Below are 15,303 nucleotides of genomic sequence, written 5' to 3'. Positions count from 1 at the left end.
GGATTTACTGTGGTCAGCATGCCAATTCATGCTCCCTCAACTTGAGACATCTGTGGCATTGTGACAAAACCTCTGTGACAAAACTGCACATTTTAGTGGCCTTTTATTGTCCCCAGGGATGTAAACAAATGTGTACACAACATTTTACTGAAATACGCTATTTGTGCATATGGGACATTTTTTGGATCTTTTATTTCTGCTCATGAAACATGCGACCAGTACTTTACATGTTGCGTATATATTTTTGTTCAGTGTATATATTAGTTTATGACATGATGCTCTGGCCATAAACTTAGAGAACGAGTGGGTTCAGCACAAAGGGTACCACTTCAAGGCAAATAATTGATTACCGAGCCAATGCATCGTCAGCCAGAATGTATTCTGGGTTTTTTCTCCATGACTGTTATTGGGTCATTTATACAATCTTTAGCTGTCCTTCTTTCAAAGTTACAGCCTTTGGCACCAGTTCAATGTTTGCGAGGTAAACTATGTTTTCCAATTCTTCGAACGTTTCCCATTTAAAAGCGATTTTGATTATGTATGTGGTCATTTCGAGGGCCTTGTGGTTAAAGAGGATGTGTTATGCTCTCAAGGCATTTTATTTATTTATTTGATTGTCTGTCCTGTTAAAGATACTGTACTTTATCGTTGCTCTGCAGCAAGAAAATGGGACTCGGGAGTGATTCATTTCACCTGTTATCCATTTTATCACGTGTCCTCTGACTCCTCTCCTCACTCTGATTTAGCTCCACTCTTTTCACCCACTGAAGCTGCTGAATTGGACACGTTGTTGGACCTGAATGCATACGCGTGTACTGTAGCATAGCTTATGTCTTGGCGAAGGTTGTGACTTAGCAAAGCTTTGGTCTCAAGGGAGGAATTTAATAGCAACTTAACGATACAGTGAAACTAATAGTAATCCTCTTATTTCTGTCACGATGATGGGATTCATGATTGTTTTAAGAATGTCATTAGTATGCACTGTGAATACGTCTCTGGATTAGGCCCATGGTTTTACACCTTCATGTACAAGGTATCTTCGAATCATCCTATGATTCCTTCTCTGCACCTTAAAGCCCCCTTATAAGCATGAACAAGAGATCCTCATTCATGTTAATGACGTGTCACTAACAAAACAAAACCCTCAAGTGTAAGATTTTTTTTTTTTATGAGACAGCTTATGAGGAGACTGAGATTGTCTTAAGATATGTTTGAAACTCGTAACAAGTCCTCCAGGGTTTTTTGTTCTCAGTCAAATAATTTTGATAATGACACTGATGTAGTACAGTATGGTACGTTTTTAGACATGGTCTTGTCACTCTGAAACCATATCACAACATCCAACCACATTATTCACATTTTTCACAGGATTCTCACCTATTGACAACTCATATATTTTAATAAGCAATTAGTACTACTGAGTTTTTCCTTTTTTTCTAGTGCCAACCAGTATGCAATTATCCTTAAAATAAAACTGCATTATAGCAAACTGTCTTACAAAACTGACAGTGCATGTTAGTCACCTTTTTCTTCACTTTTACATTAGCCTGCATTTGCCGGATTTAATGACTTACCACCACTATCAGATCCTTTCTTGTCTTCTAAGATACCAGATATTGATACCTGCGTAGTTATGTCTCCCGTTCAGCCACTTCCATCTCCATTCTTTTCTCATGGCCCTTCTCTTTCATACTCATTACTCACCCTAGACAAGGGGCCAGGTGGCCAGGCTCCCCTGCCTCTCCACTCACCCATGATGCCCTATGGGGGAGTGCAGGGTGATGATGGTGGTGGATGAGGGGTGCAGAGCAGTGTGGGGCCCTGTGCCCTGCTCACTGCCTGTGGCCTTGTCAGTGTCACTCAGCTGAGCCCCCCTGTCCAACCAAGCTCACTACACACTTTTTGTCTTCCCCCACTGAGGACATGACTTACATAGTGGACATAGTAGTCCATATGCCCTCTTGTAACTCCATCTCCTGTCCCGGTAGTGATCCCATCACTCTGCTTGAAGCTGTTCTGTCCATGGTCCCACTTCGCTGGAGCCATTAGAAACTATTTGTGTACCCCTGTTTCCAGACCCATTTTGCATTTCCCATTTGTGTTCCTGTTTATTATTCCACCTACTCTATACTCGGTTCACGACCCATATTTTAATGTCACAGTTGTGTTGCCTGATGACCTCATAGGCTCTTAGTTGAATGACTATATCGCTCACATACTGCACCCAGTCTCTATGAACTCCCGTAGGTGCTCATGCTCGTTTGTTGAAACCCATATCCATTGGGTGAGTTATGTGAATAGATAAAGCTTGCTGCCTTGTTACCTTGTCCCCATCCTCTCTAGCAGCACACTGTGTAGAGGAAGAGGGGGATCATTATCTCCACTCAACAGCAGACCGGGAGAAGGGTTAAGAGCCGGCACTTTAATTGATATTGAGTGGAGAGGAATGGACGGAAAGGCACCTAGCTCGGTAAACGAGTATTAATCACCCCACTTCTGTCTCCACAGGGATGGATGGATAGGTGAAGAGCCTCCGAGGCGCTAATAATTACCCTTACAGCCATGGCATATAGATCCTACTGTATGCTGGGAATGGAGAAATCATGCATTCTGAGAACACTGTCCTCCCACTATCACATTTGTTTTTCTAGACATGGTGAACTACACCACCACCCCAGCCAGCTTTGTGTGGAGTAACCTCCAGCTCATTAGGAAAAGAGGCTGTGAAATGACCTAGGGCTGTTACTCTCTCTGGGGAAATGAATAGCTGAAACCACAGGCCCCAGCCCACAGGGATCTGTGGATCCCTATCTAGTCCATCCCATTGTCTTGGTTTAGGGAGTAACCAGCCCACAGGAATCTGTGGATCCCTATCCAGTCCATCCCACTGTCTTGGTTTAGGGAGTAACCAGCCCACAGGGATCTGTGGATCCCTATCCAGTTCATCCCACTGTCTTGGTTTAGGGAGTAACCAGCCCACAGGGATCTGTGGATCCCTATCCAGTCCATCCCACTGTCTTGGTTTAGGGAGTAACCAGCCCACAGGGATCTGTGGATCCCTATCTAGTACATCCCACTGTCTTGGTTTAGGGAGTAACCAGCCCACAGGGATCTGTGGATCCCTATCTAGTACATCCCACTGTCTTGGTTTAGGGAGTAACCAGCCCACAGGAATCTGTGGATCCCTATCCAGTACATCCCACTGTCTTGGTTTAGGGAGTAACCAGCCCACAGGGATCTGTGGATCCCTATCTAGTACATCCCACTGTCTTGGTTTAGGGAGTAACCAGCCCACAGGAATCTGTGGATCCCTATCCAGTACATCCCACTGTCTTGGTTTAGGGAGTAACCAGCCCACAGGGATCTGTGGATCCCTATCCAGTACATCCCACTGTCTTGGTTTAGGGAGTAACCAGCCCACAGGGATCTGTGTGGATCCCTATCTAGTACATCCCACTGTCTTGGTTTAGGGAGTAACCAGCCCACAGGGATCTGTGGATCCCTATCCAGTCCATCCCACTGTCTTGGTTTAGGGAGTAACCAGCCCACAGGGATCTGTGGATCCCTATCCAGTACATCCCACTGTCTTGGTTTAGGGAGTAACCAGGGAGCGTTACAGCTACCTATTGCCATTTCAAGCAGAGCGAGAGGGTAGTATTTGTTTTTGAAGGTCAAGGAGGGAACTCTACTAGTGGCTGATTGAGCGGAACCTAAGAGTTTGCCCAGAGAAGCTAATGTAGAGTGCATCTCACGGTGAATGTTGAAATATGGCTGGGCATTCATGAACTTTCCAACATCAGCACAGTTCTGAAAATTGCATTAAAGGAAAACTCCAGGTTGGAATGCATCATTCCTCTTCTTGTCACAACGGACATTACTTCTAGTCAACACTGACCACGGAGTTGTTCAGATAGAAAATATGTCTTCAATCAAATGTATTTATAAAGCCCTTTTGACATCAGCCAATGTCACAAAGTGATGTATAGAAACCCAGCCAAAACCCCAAACAGCAAGCAATGCAGGTGTAGAAGTCTTAGTTTGACACTTCTCTTTAAGAAACAAAACATAAACAGAGCTCAGATCCTAGGTCCGCTTTACTCACATCTCTGTTGAGTTTTGATATATAGAGAAATACATGTGGGCAGCTTTTTTCCCCATTTGTTTTTGGGCACCTCTCCTTGATCCTGTTTAGCATTGGTGTTTTGTTTCATTTTGTAATGAGAACTTAGTTTTGATAGTGAACACAATTTCTAGGAGGTGAATAAGGGAAAACTTGTAGGATGTTTTCTGCAGTGGTGTTGCCCGGGGTCAGTTGGAGCTCAATACCCTGATAACTAAGCCCTTAATCATGACTGTTGACTTCCGTCCCCCGCTCACCTCACCGTGTTGTCGTCGTCGCCTCCATTTCCTTGTCTGAGAGGGAGGTGAGGGAGGAATGAGAATGTAAGACACAGTACTTCTAGAAGGTAGTTTTAACCGCAGTCTGGTGTTGTAGTTTACGCTCTTTCTCAGGGTTTCGTCATTGATCGGCAGGAATACTAGAGGTCAAATGCACAACTTGCTTTGAACATTTTACGTTTGTCTCATTTGAACAAAAATGTCAGAACTGAACAGGATTTGATATTGAAGACAGAAGCAGACGAGAATTTGCTTTATTCATATCTTATCTGCCTTGTACGTCCATTGCATCATGAACCAAGCTTTCTATGCTCAATAAATTATTTGAAATGGTCAGAAGAAAAAAGACATTTATATTCTGCACTCACTGAATGTTTAATTACTGTTGGATGGGTGTTTTAGCTGACCGGGTGCAACCTCCCACTGAATTTACATAAACATTTGACTTTTATTAGTTTGTTATACAATTTTTTTTTAAATGTCAGCAGTAGCACAGAAGAGGTTGCTGGTTTTGAATGTTTGCGGTAGAGAAGCTGAAGGGGGGGGGGGGGGGGCTGACGTCAAGGCAGCCTCAAGCCGATGTGTTTTCGAGATCCCAGCGTTTGGAGCGTGGCTTAGCTCAGCCTTATGGTAAAGAAGGAAGGTGCATTTTGTTTCTTATCTTTGGCCTGATGTGCAATTTGCAGCGGCACGGCTGAGTGATTGGACTAATTGATGTTTTCTTGAACACTGTAGATAATGTCATGGAGTTGAACTCTGCTCTGCCCTGTGGAGCTGCTGTATGGGGTGCTAAATGGCAGCCCTGCTGCAGTACTGCACACCCTGATCGCGGGGCTTGTCTCGAAGTAGCCAGGCTAGCAGGCCATTATCACCAGCTATCACACACCCCGTGGCTGTCCTGTCCACTCGCTTCTGATAACCAAGACTATGACATTATAGGATATCAACAAAAAACATCTGAAGTAAAAGATTCTGCAAACTTAGAAATCGGGCAAACTGCCAGAGCTGCTCATTACCACTGAGACTCAACCAAGTGGTCTCATCATGGAGCACCTCGTTTAAAGGGCAACTCCACCACTTTTCAAAATCATTTTCATTATCTCCAGCACAATACAAGTGTCTACATATGTGAAAACTGCGCATTTCTATGTTTTATAGAAATAAAGAACGTTACAATTTTAAACACTATGAGATTCGTGGTGACGTGGGGAGCAAGAAAATACCATCCCTCTGGCTAGACACAGGTCAGTTAATTATTTATTTGTTTACTTTTAATCCTACCCTGTGATGAGAGAAGGTCCTTTCTTATTGTTTTAACCACAGATCATAGAAACACTGTTTTCACAAATTATGTAAACACTGGTTTGGTGCTGGAAGTAATGAATGTGAGGTTGAAAGTGGTGTAATTGCCCTTTAATTAATGATGGGATGATTGCTGCAAAGGAGTGCTGCTGGAGTTGGACTTGGATTTTAATCTATTAGGGAATGGAAGTAGCAAGAGGCCAGTTTGTATACCAGTAGAGAGTAATGTTCCTATCTACTGTCAAAGCCTTTGCTAGAATAATATCCCATATGTCTTTTAATGTCAGAAAGATGAAAGCACATGAAAAGCCCTTGACCTGTCAACTGTTATTATAGACTCTTCTTCCCACATCAAGTGCAAAAGCATTGGTACAGAGGGTGTACTACTCACACAATCAGAACAGTGGTGTGCTTCAAAGCTCCTCACCTGAAGTCATTTTGTGCTCCTTAATGAAGTCAAGGAAACCCGTCCCAGGGCAGCGGCTGAAGAGGAGTCCCTCTTCCACAGATACTGTATTCTACAGCTCCTTGGGAGGTTGAGAGTGCTGGGCAACCTTGGCTTAACCTCAAACGCTTTGTTTGCTACCACTGGAGATACAACTGTAAGTGCCTCCTCTGGGGGGCGTTTAAGTTGAAGCATTCCCCACAAGGTCATTGCCATCCCCATTTGAAGTGCTGTAAATCACCGGTAGCAGTTATGTGAATGTGATATGTGACTGTTTGACACCTACACGATGCCGTGTGACTAGTGCAACCCGCAGACAGGCGTGTAGAGCAGAGTGTTAATGTAAAAGTCCAGGTAATCACCATATCATCAGAGATATCTCTGCAAAGAAAATGGCTCATCCCATCTGAATTAATTTGTTTTTCACCTGAGTGTTCATCGATGGAGAGGCAAGAAGGAGTGTCCATTGTTGATTGAGGATTACCAGGAGGATGAAACGAGTGCTTCAGAGTAGACTCCATCAGGAAGTCAATGACACTGCCCTTTAGAGAGTGGAGAGCAATATGGCCGCAATAAGGAATATAAAATGTACATTTTTTTTTTTTTTTGATGCAATGACTTATTTAATGCTGGCTCTATGCTATTACCAATGGCTGGTAATCTTGTAATCTGGCTAACTGCGTTGGATTTTCTCTCCAGACACACTGTCCCTGTGCCTCTAAAGCCCTCCTAGTGATCAAAGATTTCCTCTTATTCTTCGCCGTTAGACAGATAAAACAGTGAGATTCATAGCTAAGGCTGCACCAAGTACTATAAAACCCACACATGGTTTCCCTATCTCGTGTAGCATGATCCAGTTGCAAAGGAATGATGAATGAGTACATTATCAAAATGTACTTTGTTCTACTTAGTGTCCAGTTCTTTCATCTGATCAACTTTCAATCTCTTTCAAAGATAAGAGGTTAGTTCAGTGCCTTAAGTAAGACAAATGAGGCCTTGTCTTTAATGAGCACTAAAGCATGATAGTTGGGATCAGAGCCATAGAGAAATTCTCTGTCCCTCCAACTTCTCTGCCATAGGAGAAAAATTCTGTCACTCCAACTTTAGGGGACAGAACTACAGTAGAAGGGTCGACTGCTTTTTTACAGATCGTTGCTTACCTTTGAACCTCACTTGTTCTCTATCACAGACGTGTGTTTGTCAAGCAGCTGCCAAAGTCATTATTTAAGTTGTGACCTGGCTATGGCTTCCCGACCTATAACCCAGAAGGTAGCACCAGTTATTTGGGTGGGTTCCATCCAGCCGCTCCAGTATACCTGCTCAAAATGGAGCCGTGTCAAAGATTGCTGCCAATGTCATTCCACTCTAATACCATGTGATGCATCCTGACCTGAAAGTCATGGTTAAAAAAAGATCTTTCCCCCAAACTCTCCCTGCCCTTCACACTGTCTGATCAGCCTGTGTTGATACCCGTGGAGCCGTTATGCCTTTTTGCCATTCACTATCAATTTGAGGCACGATGTCGAGCCTCCTTGTCCCAACCTTAGCCTGTGCCGCCGTACGGTGGGAAAAGAGCAAAGATCTCTATCAGCTTTTTAAAACGTGGCCCTTCCCTCATAAAGGAGCCAGTCACTGACCGTGTCACCAGGGGTTTTACAGTTCAAACCCTGCCGAGAGGAGTGCACTGGGCTGCGGCATCAGAGGCAGGTATATCAAGATGAAGAAGACTGTAACATAAATACCAGTGCCATTTTCCTCCAGGCTTTCCTTGGCCTCAACGAGGGGATAGGAGGGGAGTGTGATGAATCACTGTGCTTGTTGCACCTCAACAAACTCACATTTCAGCCTTGCTGGCAGAGAAAAGACGTGTTGCTCTGGTGAAGGTTAAGCATCTGTACACTAGGTGTGCGTGGCGTCCCATCCTATAAGACTCTTAATTAAACGCCCTCCACCCATGTTCCTTCCTGTATAGCCTATGACCGTTAATGTCAGGGAATAGAGGAGAAGCGTCTCCCGCTGTCCGTCCTCTGTCATGACCAGCGGGACGGCTCTTTTTGATGGCTGTTTCACACACAGCGGATGTCCATTATTTCTCAGGGAGAGAGAGGGAGAGTACAGCAGGCAGACTGTCATACAGCACATTGTGTTCGATGCCTGAAGTGAGAGGGACAGCTGATTAACTATCCCCACTGACAGTCTCTCATGTCTATTCAGATGAAGATACAAAGACCACGTCACTACAATACATACTGTATTCTCAGAGCTGAGTCCCAATGTGGCCCATGTTAGCGCATTGAGTGTTGACCTCATCTGCATAGTTCTTCCATATGCTTTGACGTGATGTCTTTGGGGATTATACTTGTTGTGAAGGTGTTATTTGCTCTTATTTACCAATGTCCTTGAGTGCTGGTCCACTGCCCACTGTCCCATTCTCTACATAGACTGTGTTAAAACAGGATTCTGCTCTGGCTGCTTCTCCTGTCTTGAGCCAATGTTGACACCTGATGTAGGCCAGGTATCCATTAAATCGTGACTATCTGAGTTTTAATCCTCAACAGGTCTGGGGCTTTGGCCACTGCTGGGCATCTTTATCTCAGTGAGTAAGTAATCACATTAGTCAAATTAAGATGTTTGCATTTAGCCTGTTAGTTAATTAACAACTCTTATTTCTGCTTGTTCTCTCCAAAGGCATAATCCCACTACTTGTTAGCTATCCTACTACCTCTGTCATTGGTCATTTTTCCCTCATCCCCTCCTCGAAACATTTTGTCCTTGTAATTGGAGTGAATCATTTCATCCCCCTGTCATACGGTAAAGTGCCACGGCAGAAGCACACAGGGGCAGATTAAAACTCCATGTTCCCAGCCCCTTTCCCCCCTTGCTAGCTCTGGAATATTTCACCTGTGCCCTGAAGAGTGTAAAGAAATAACTAAAACAGTGGAGGATTGGAGCAGAGGACTACACTCATGTCCCGACCTCACCTGATGCTAGTGAGAGACCTTGGAGGAGGATGAGGCTGCCGGTGGCACCCCTCTCCCCCGTCTCCTCCCTATACCCCCTCCCACCGCCCCAGTAGCTGCAGATGAATTGGTAATCCGCTGGCCCCTCACTCAGGCCCTATCTAAAGAGCCAATCCATCCTCCCCCCCTGACACTGATGGGTTGCCTCTCCTAGCAATTGGGCCCAGATGGATGCTGAGATATTTCCGGCAAGTACAAGAGAGCTTTGGCTCTACTCTAACCTGCATAGCTACACAGGGCTGTGTGGGTGTGTTTTGAAGTGGCATACTAGTGGTATGGTGTAGTGGGGTCAGTAGTGAAGCAATGTGCGTTCTGAACGTCACCCCGTGTGAGTTTGATGAAAGCTGAGGAGTGGACCGTGGAGTGCGTCTGTGACTGATTCCCAGTTTAATGGCCTGATTGGGTTTGGGAAGGTGAGGATATGGGGGAGGCAGGACTCTGAGCCTTTAACAAGACTGGCATCCATGCTTAAAGCTCTTATTTAGTAACGCCCAGCCCAACAGCCAGAGAGGCAGTCGCACCAATCGATTTGGGGATGGCCTTTGCGCAAACAGTATGAGGTGGAGACGCTGATGCCTTTTTGTACCACCCAGCCTCCAACCTCTGCTGACTTTGGGTTGGATGAACTGAGAGTCAGAGAGCCTTCACATACTCTATATAATCCATAGCATAGCATTCCTATAGGCTGTAGTCTTTGCCTGGGGGACAGTTTCTGGATCAAGCAGCTGGAAGGCAATATCTTACTAAGTGGTTTCAGTATTATCCTCATGAGGCATAAAGCCTCCTGCCCTTTGATGGGGAGGGTTTAGTTCATAACTAGATGGACTGCATATTGTTTCTGCAGTCAGCTGATTGATGCTGGCTTGTGTTTCTACCTGGATGGCCATGCTCGGGCATTAGCAGCATGGAGGACAGAGGAGCAAGCTGACTTATATGTCCGTCCTGGCCAGCTCAGCACTCTTCCCACAGCCCATTAGGGCCTAAACAATCTTGCCTTGTCAACATTAATCGCTTTCAGATTAGCAATGGTAGAAGGCTTGCCCTTTAAAAGGTATTTTTAAAAACAGTGGTGCTATAATGAAAGGTAGGGGTGGATTAGGAGAGGGCTACATAAAGGGATCATTCCAGAGGATTGGCCCTCATCTGACCTCTGGGATGTTGCAATATCTGGACCCATCAAAAGCATTCAGGGATTAAGCAGTGTGTAGCTTTGCCTAGTTGGCATGCACTGGATCATAATTTGGCATCAGAAATATGCAATAATGTGAACCCGGTGACCCGAAGTCGAATGTATATTTATTATCTGTCTCCTTAAATGCCTCGTCATGTCATTTCTTTACTCAGTCAATCCTATTACTGTTGTCATGAGATGATGTAGGTGTATCATAGATTTGGCCAATATTTAGCTTATAATTTAATTCACTTTTTACAGTAAATATTATACTTTACTCTGAGGATTTTTGTGTTTTAGTTTGCATGCAACCAAGTAAAATATGGGTTTGATTTGGTCTAAATTGTCAAATGAAAGGAAATTTGAGCTTTATTTTACCGTAAAAGCTTCCCTTTCAACTCTCCTAGTAGATAGCCTCAAGGGAGCCTTGATTTAAACTGCATGAGGCTATAACAGTCCCTCTGTGGGAGTTGTTGTTACCTTTTGAAATGTCGTACACACACACACTACTTGTTTGTTTTGGTGTTGTCACATAACTTAACTCCAGTACCCGCTGTTTTTCTGTGTGTCTTTCAGCGTTCACCATGATGATTATCCTGGCTCTGATCCGTATTGGTAAAGGCCGGGGCGAAGGCCACCCCCGTATGGCCCAGATCTCTGGGGTGCCAAACCTGTTTGGAGTGTGTGTCTACTCCTTCATGTGCCAGCACTCCCTGCCCTCCCTGGTGACGCCCATCTCTGATAAGAGGCGTGTGGGTACCCTGGTGGTGTGTGACTATGTCCTCATCCTTGGCTTCTACGGCCTGCTCTCCTTCACAGCCATCTTCTGCTTCGACAGCTCCCTGCTGCACGACATGTACACCCTCAACTTCACTGACAACTGTGACGTGCTGGACATCCCCGCTTTGCGCTACTTCCTGGGCCTCTTCCCCGTCTTCACCATCAGCACCAACTTCCCCATCATCGCAGTCACGCTGCGCAACAACTGGAAGACCCTTTTCCACCGCGACGGGGGCACCTACCCCTGGGTGGTTGACCGCATCGTCTTCCCCCTCATCACCCTGGTGCCGCCCATCATCGTGGCCTTCTGCACCCACAACCTGGAGTCCCTGGTGGGCATCACGGGCGCCTACGCTGGCACGGGCATCCAGTACGTCATCCCCGCCCTGCTGGTGTACTACGGCCGGCGCCACCTGGTGCCTATGCTGGGCACGGACGAGGTCAACAAGCACCAGTCCCCGTTCCGCCACACCTTCTGGGTGTGGTTCGTAGTGGTGTGGGCTACCTTCTGCCTCATGTTTGTCACAGCCAACATCATCCTGGAGGACACCAAGAAATGAGAACACTGACTGACTGTGAAAGACCGGTTTCTCTGTGTGGGTGTCTTGTATTTCTACATTCTCTCTACCTGAGGCCTTCCAGAACTTGGTACAGGTCGGACGGTGTGCCTTTTTATGCTGCTCTTGTAGCATGGGGAACCCTTTTAATTACAGTGGTAATCAGCAGTTGAAACAATTATAAAGTGTCCTCCCTACCCCTGTTTCAGTAAAAAGCTTGAGGATGGGACTGGAGAAATGTAACCATTATCAAATTCATAGACCGAGCTATGCATACAAGGACTAGCCTTCCATGATATCACAATTAGAATTTTAACCATGTTTTGAGGCTATAGAGTGTTTATTTACATTTACTTTGTTTACAACATTGGAGTACAGCAAGATTATATTATAGGTACTGATCAGTTGTGAGAGTTGAACTAAGCGGATGAGGCATTTCTAAGTTATATTCTTCAAGAATCAATGGGCACATACATTTATTAATTATATCAACTGCAGATCACCCCTTTTAAGAGTAATCTATACCATTTGTGGAAAGGGACCAAATATCTAGTGATTGTATGAAAGCTGCTACCGTATGTAGGAACACAAGGAAGAGGACCTTGTTCACTCTGTTCCAGTGTCCCTCTGTAGAAAGATACAAGCTGAACAATCAAAGACTGTATTAGCAAGGCGTTGCACTACACAACAGCACTGCTTTTAAGCATATACAAAGAGCTGGTCAACTTGTTTCCAAATGCCTCATTTTAAATCCAAAATAACTGAAGGAAGGATAGAGCAGGGAGGTGTCAGTGTTCCTCTGGACCTTCAGAAACAGTGTTGTGAATGCACCAATTTGTAAGTCGCTCTGGATAAGAGCGTCTGCTAAATGACTTAAATGTAAATGTTGTGGCTAAAGACAGAATATGCTGAAACTATGGAGAGAGCTCAGTGGAGGAAAAATAGAACCTGACAACTAACTCAACGCTCCTGTTGCTAATGGCAATGCAGAGAGACTTTAATGCGGCTTTAAAATTAACTTGGGATGGTGAAAAAAGCAAGCTAAATTAATCTGCGATAATCAGTTTATTATGGCTGGCATTTTTACATTCCTCACAGGTGGCTCTGCCTCAGTTCTCCTTGTCTTCCCTGTGAACAATGAACTTTTGTCCATGACAGATCCCTGACTGATGGGCCTGATGGAAGAGCTCCGTCTCTGGTCATCAGGAGACCGATCTTGAGTTCAAACTCTGTACACATACCACCCTCATGTTTTACTGTTCACCACCAAATCATCAGCCCTTCATCAGCTCCATGTCAGCACCCACCTGCTCTCTGTTGAACTTTGACCCCAGAAAGTTATCAATGGACACAGGAAGGTTTATGTTGGCTACATCACCAGGAGCCAACTGGTACGGTGCCTACTGTGCCCACAAAGACTCCTCTACAGTAGTTCCAGTATATCTCTTTTTGCAATCACTGGTTTGCTCATACCATGAACTGCACTGTTGGTTAAGGTCTTGTAAGGAAGCATTTCACGGTAAAGTCTACACTTGTTGTATTCTGCGCATATGGCAAATAAAGTTTGATTTGATTTAAACCATCTGTCTCGTGCTCGCTCGTAACGAGAATTTCTCAGCTGGCGGATTTGTTGTCAGCTCTTTACTTGAGGTTTTATTACAGTTTCCTGGTAGCTCAGTTTGATCGACTAATTAGATGTTACTTCCAGACATGTGGGAACAGCCTCTTCGCCCCGAGCTCTGCTTATGCTGATATCCACATTATACGCTTCTGTCTCATTGTCATGTCCTCTGGTTCTATATATCTATATAGCTCTGCTCTATAGAATATATATATTATGTCCCATTATAGTCATCAAGTTTGGAGCCCAACTACAGGAGTCATACCTTTGTGAAACGGTATTGTTGTTGGGGAATGTAAATCATGTTTTGTGGTCACATTTAGAATAGTGGTTTTCTTTTAGTATGTAAGTGCTAAAGTAATAGCTAAAGTGTATCGTTAGCTGCCTGTCATGAGCACACTCTTCGTCAAAAAGGGAAATACTTATTACCATTCATGGTTTGCACCTGCAACATTGCACAAGTTTGCACATAATTGCCTTAGATTTTACCTTTTGTGTGTTTTACGTAGACTTTTGCAAATAGTTTATCATGAAGATGTTTGTAAGTGTTGATGACTATGGTATTTATCTAACAGTCTTCAATGGTATTCTTAACCCATCGATATATACAGCTTAACACTATTTAAAATGCATTAGACTAATAGGCATGCATTGTAGCATATTGATGGCAGTACAGTATTGTTGAGGACTATTGAATGAGAGACCTCTGCATGTTGTTGGTATTGTGTGTGTTAGGACAGAAAAAGAGGGCTGACTATTTCTGTAACACTGCTTCTCTTCAATCTTGGGTTCCTTCTGGTAATTATTGTAAACATTACATTTCTGCATGCAGCTCTTTCCAAAATTCTGTAGCCAGTAGTCAGTTGTTCCTTTAAGCCTCCAGATTGTGATGGATAGTTACTCCTCTTCATATTTTTCCTCATTTTCTTTTCAATACAAATGTGCAATATGTTTTGAACTGGGTTGGGGAAGTGAGATTTCAAGTGAATTTGAACTGTTTCTGAGAGTGTTTGTCTGTGTGTGTATACTTGTGTGTGTGTTAGTGTATGTGTCACTTTGAAAATATTTGAAATGCGTGCGTCTGACTCTTATTTGGAGTTGTGAAATGTGCCTTTTTCCTGGGGTTATTGTTTCCAGTAATTTGTTGACTGTTGTTTTTCCTGGCACGTCTTTGTTTTAAGCAGCCTGTCAGATAATTTAACTGGCTTACATGCAGATCTTAACTGACAACCAATGTCTCCTTAAAATAAACTGGGATATCCTTGTCTTCTAAAGTGTGGGTTCGCCTCATCTTTGTGACTTTGAGACAGTTTTGTGATTATTAAAGAGATATGTCATTAACATTGTAATTTCAGAACATTTCCTTTAATATATCAACATTTAATAGTGGAATGATAGTTTTTCACAATATTTTTTCCAAAATGTTTTTATTGGGCCCACACAAAATTTACATTCTGATGGTGCAACCGTCTTATTGACCAACAAAAGATGGACTGGCTCTTGTCAAATTATTGTTTTTTTTGGGCTTTTTGAGGTTGGTTAGGTTTTGCAAATGTTTAAAACAAATGCACTATGTATTATGTGGGTTGAATGCTGTAACACAGAATAAAACAATGAATTAAAGTCCCATGATGGTAGACTGCCCCTTACTACATATAATCTTTTAACCTGTCTAGCCCTGGGGTTCCGCTAGCGGAACTCCTCCCACATTCCACTGAAAATATTTTTGAGAAATATTTAATTTCACACATTAACAAGCCCAATACAGCAAAGGAAAGATACACATCTTGTGAATCCAGTCAACATGTCCGATTTTTAAAATGTTTTACAGCGAAAACACCACGTATATTTATGTTAGCTCACCACCAAATATAAAAAAAGCACAGACATTTCTTTCACAGCACAGGTAGCTTGCACAAAACCAACCAAACTAACCAAGAACTAACCAAGAAACAACTTCATCAGATGACAGTCTTATAACATGTTATACAATAAATCTATGTTTTGTT

At 43.7% G+C, this 15,303-nt stretch overlaps 1 protein-coding gene across 2 annotated transcripts in view; it reads left to right on the top strand.

Moving 5' to 3' along the window:
• The window catches only part of LOC129825368 (transmembrane protein 104-like), a 78,900-nt gene extending 63,979 nt beyond the window's left edge, over positions 1-14,921 (top strand). The window contains exons 10-11 of one of the 2 annotated variants that reach the window (XM_055885428.1): positions 8,704-8,745; positions 10,913-14,921. In XM_055885428.1, the coding sequence (XP_055741403.1) occupies positions 8,704-8,745; positions 10,913-11,676 (806 nt within the window). In that variant the 3' untranslated portion in view covers positions 11,677-14,921. The remainder of the gene's footprint in view (positions 1-8,703; positions 8,746-10,912) is intronic. The other variant, XM_055885436.1, reaches the window with a different exon arrangement.
• The last annotated feature ends 382 nt before the right edge of the window (positions 14,922-15,303 follow it).

This window comes from Salvelinus fontinalis, chromosome 2 (assembly GCF_029448725.1).
Source record: "Salvelinus fontinalis isolate EN_2023a chromosome 2, ASM2944872v1, whole genome shotgun sequence".
Classification (NCBI taxonomy): domain Eukaryota; kingdom Metazoa; phylum Chordata; class Actinopteri; order Salmoniformes; family Salmonidae; genus Salvelinus; species Salvelinus fontinalis.
Note: the sequence above shows the minus strand (reverse complement) of the source record. Positions and strands in the feature narration are given on the sequence as shown.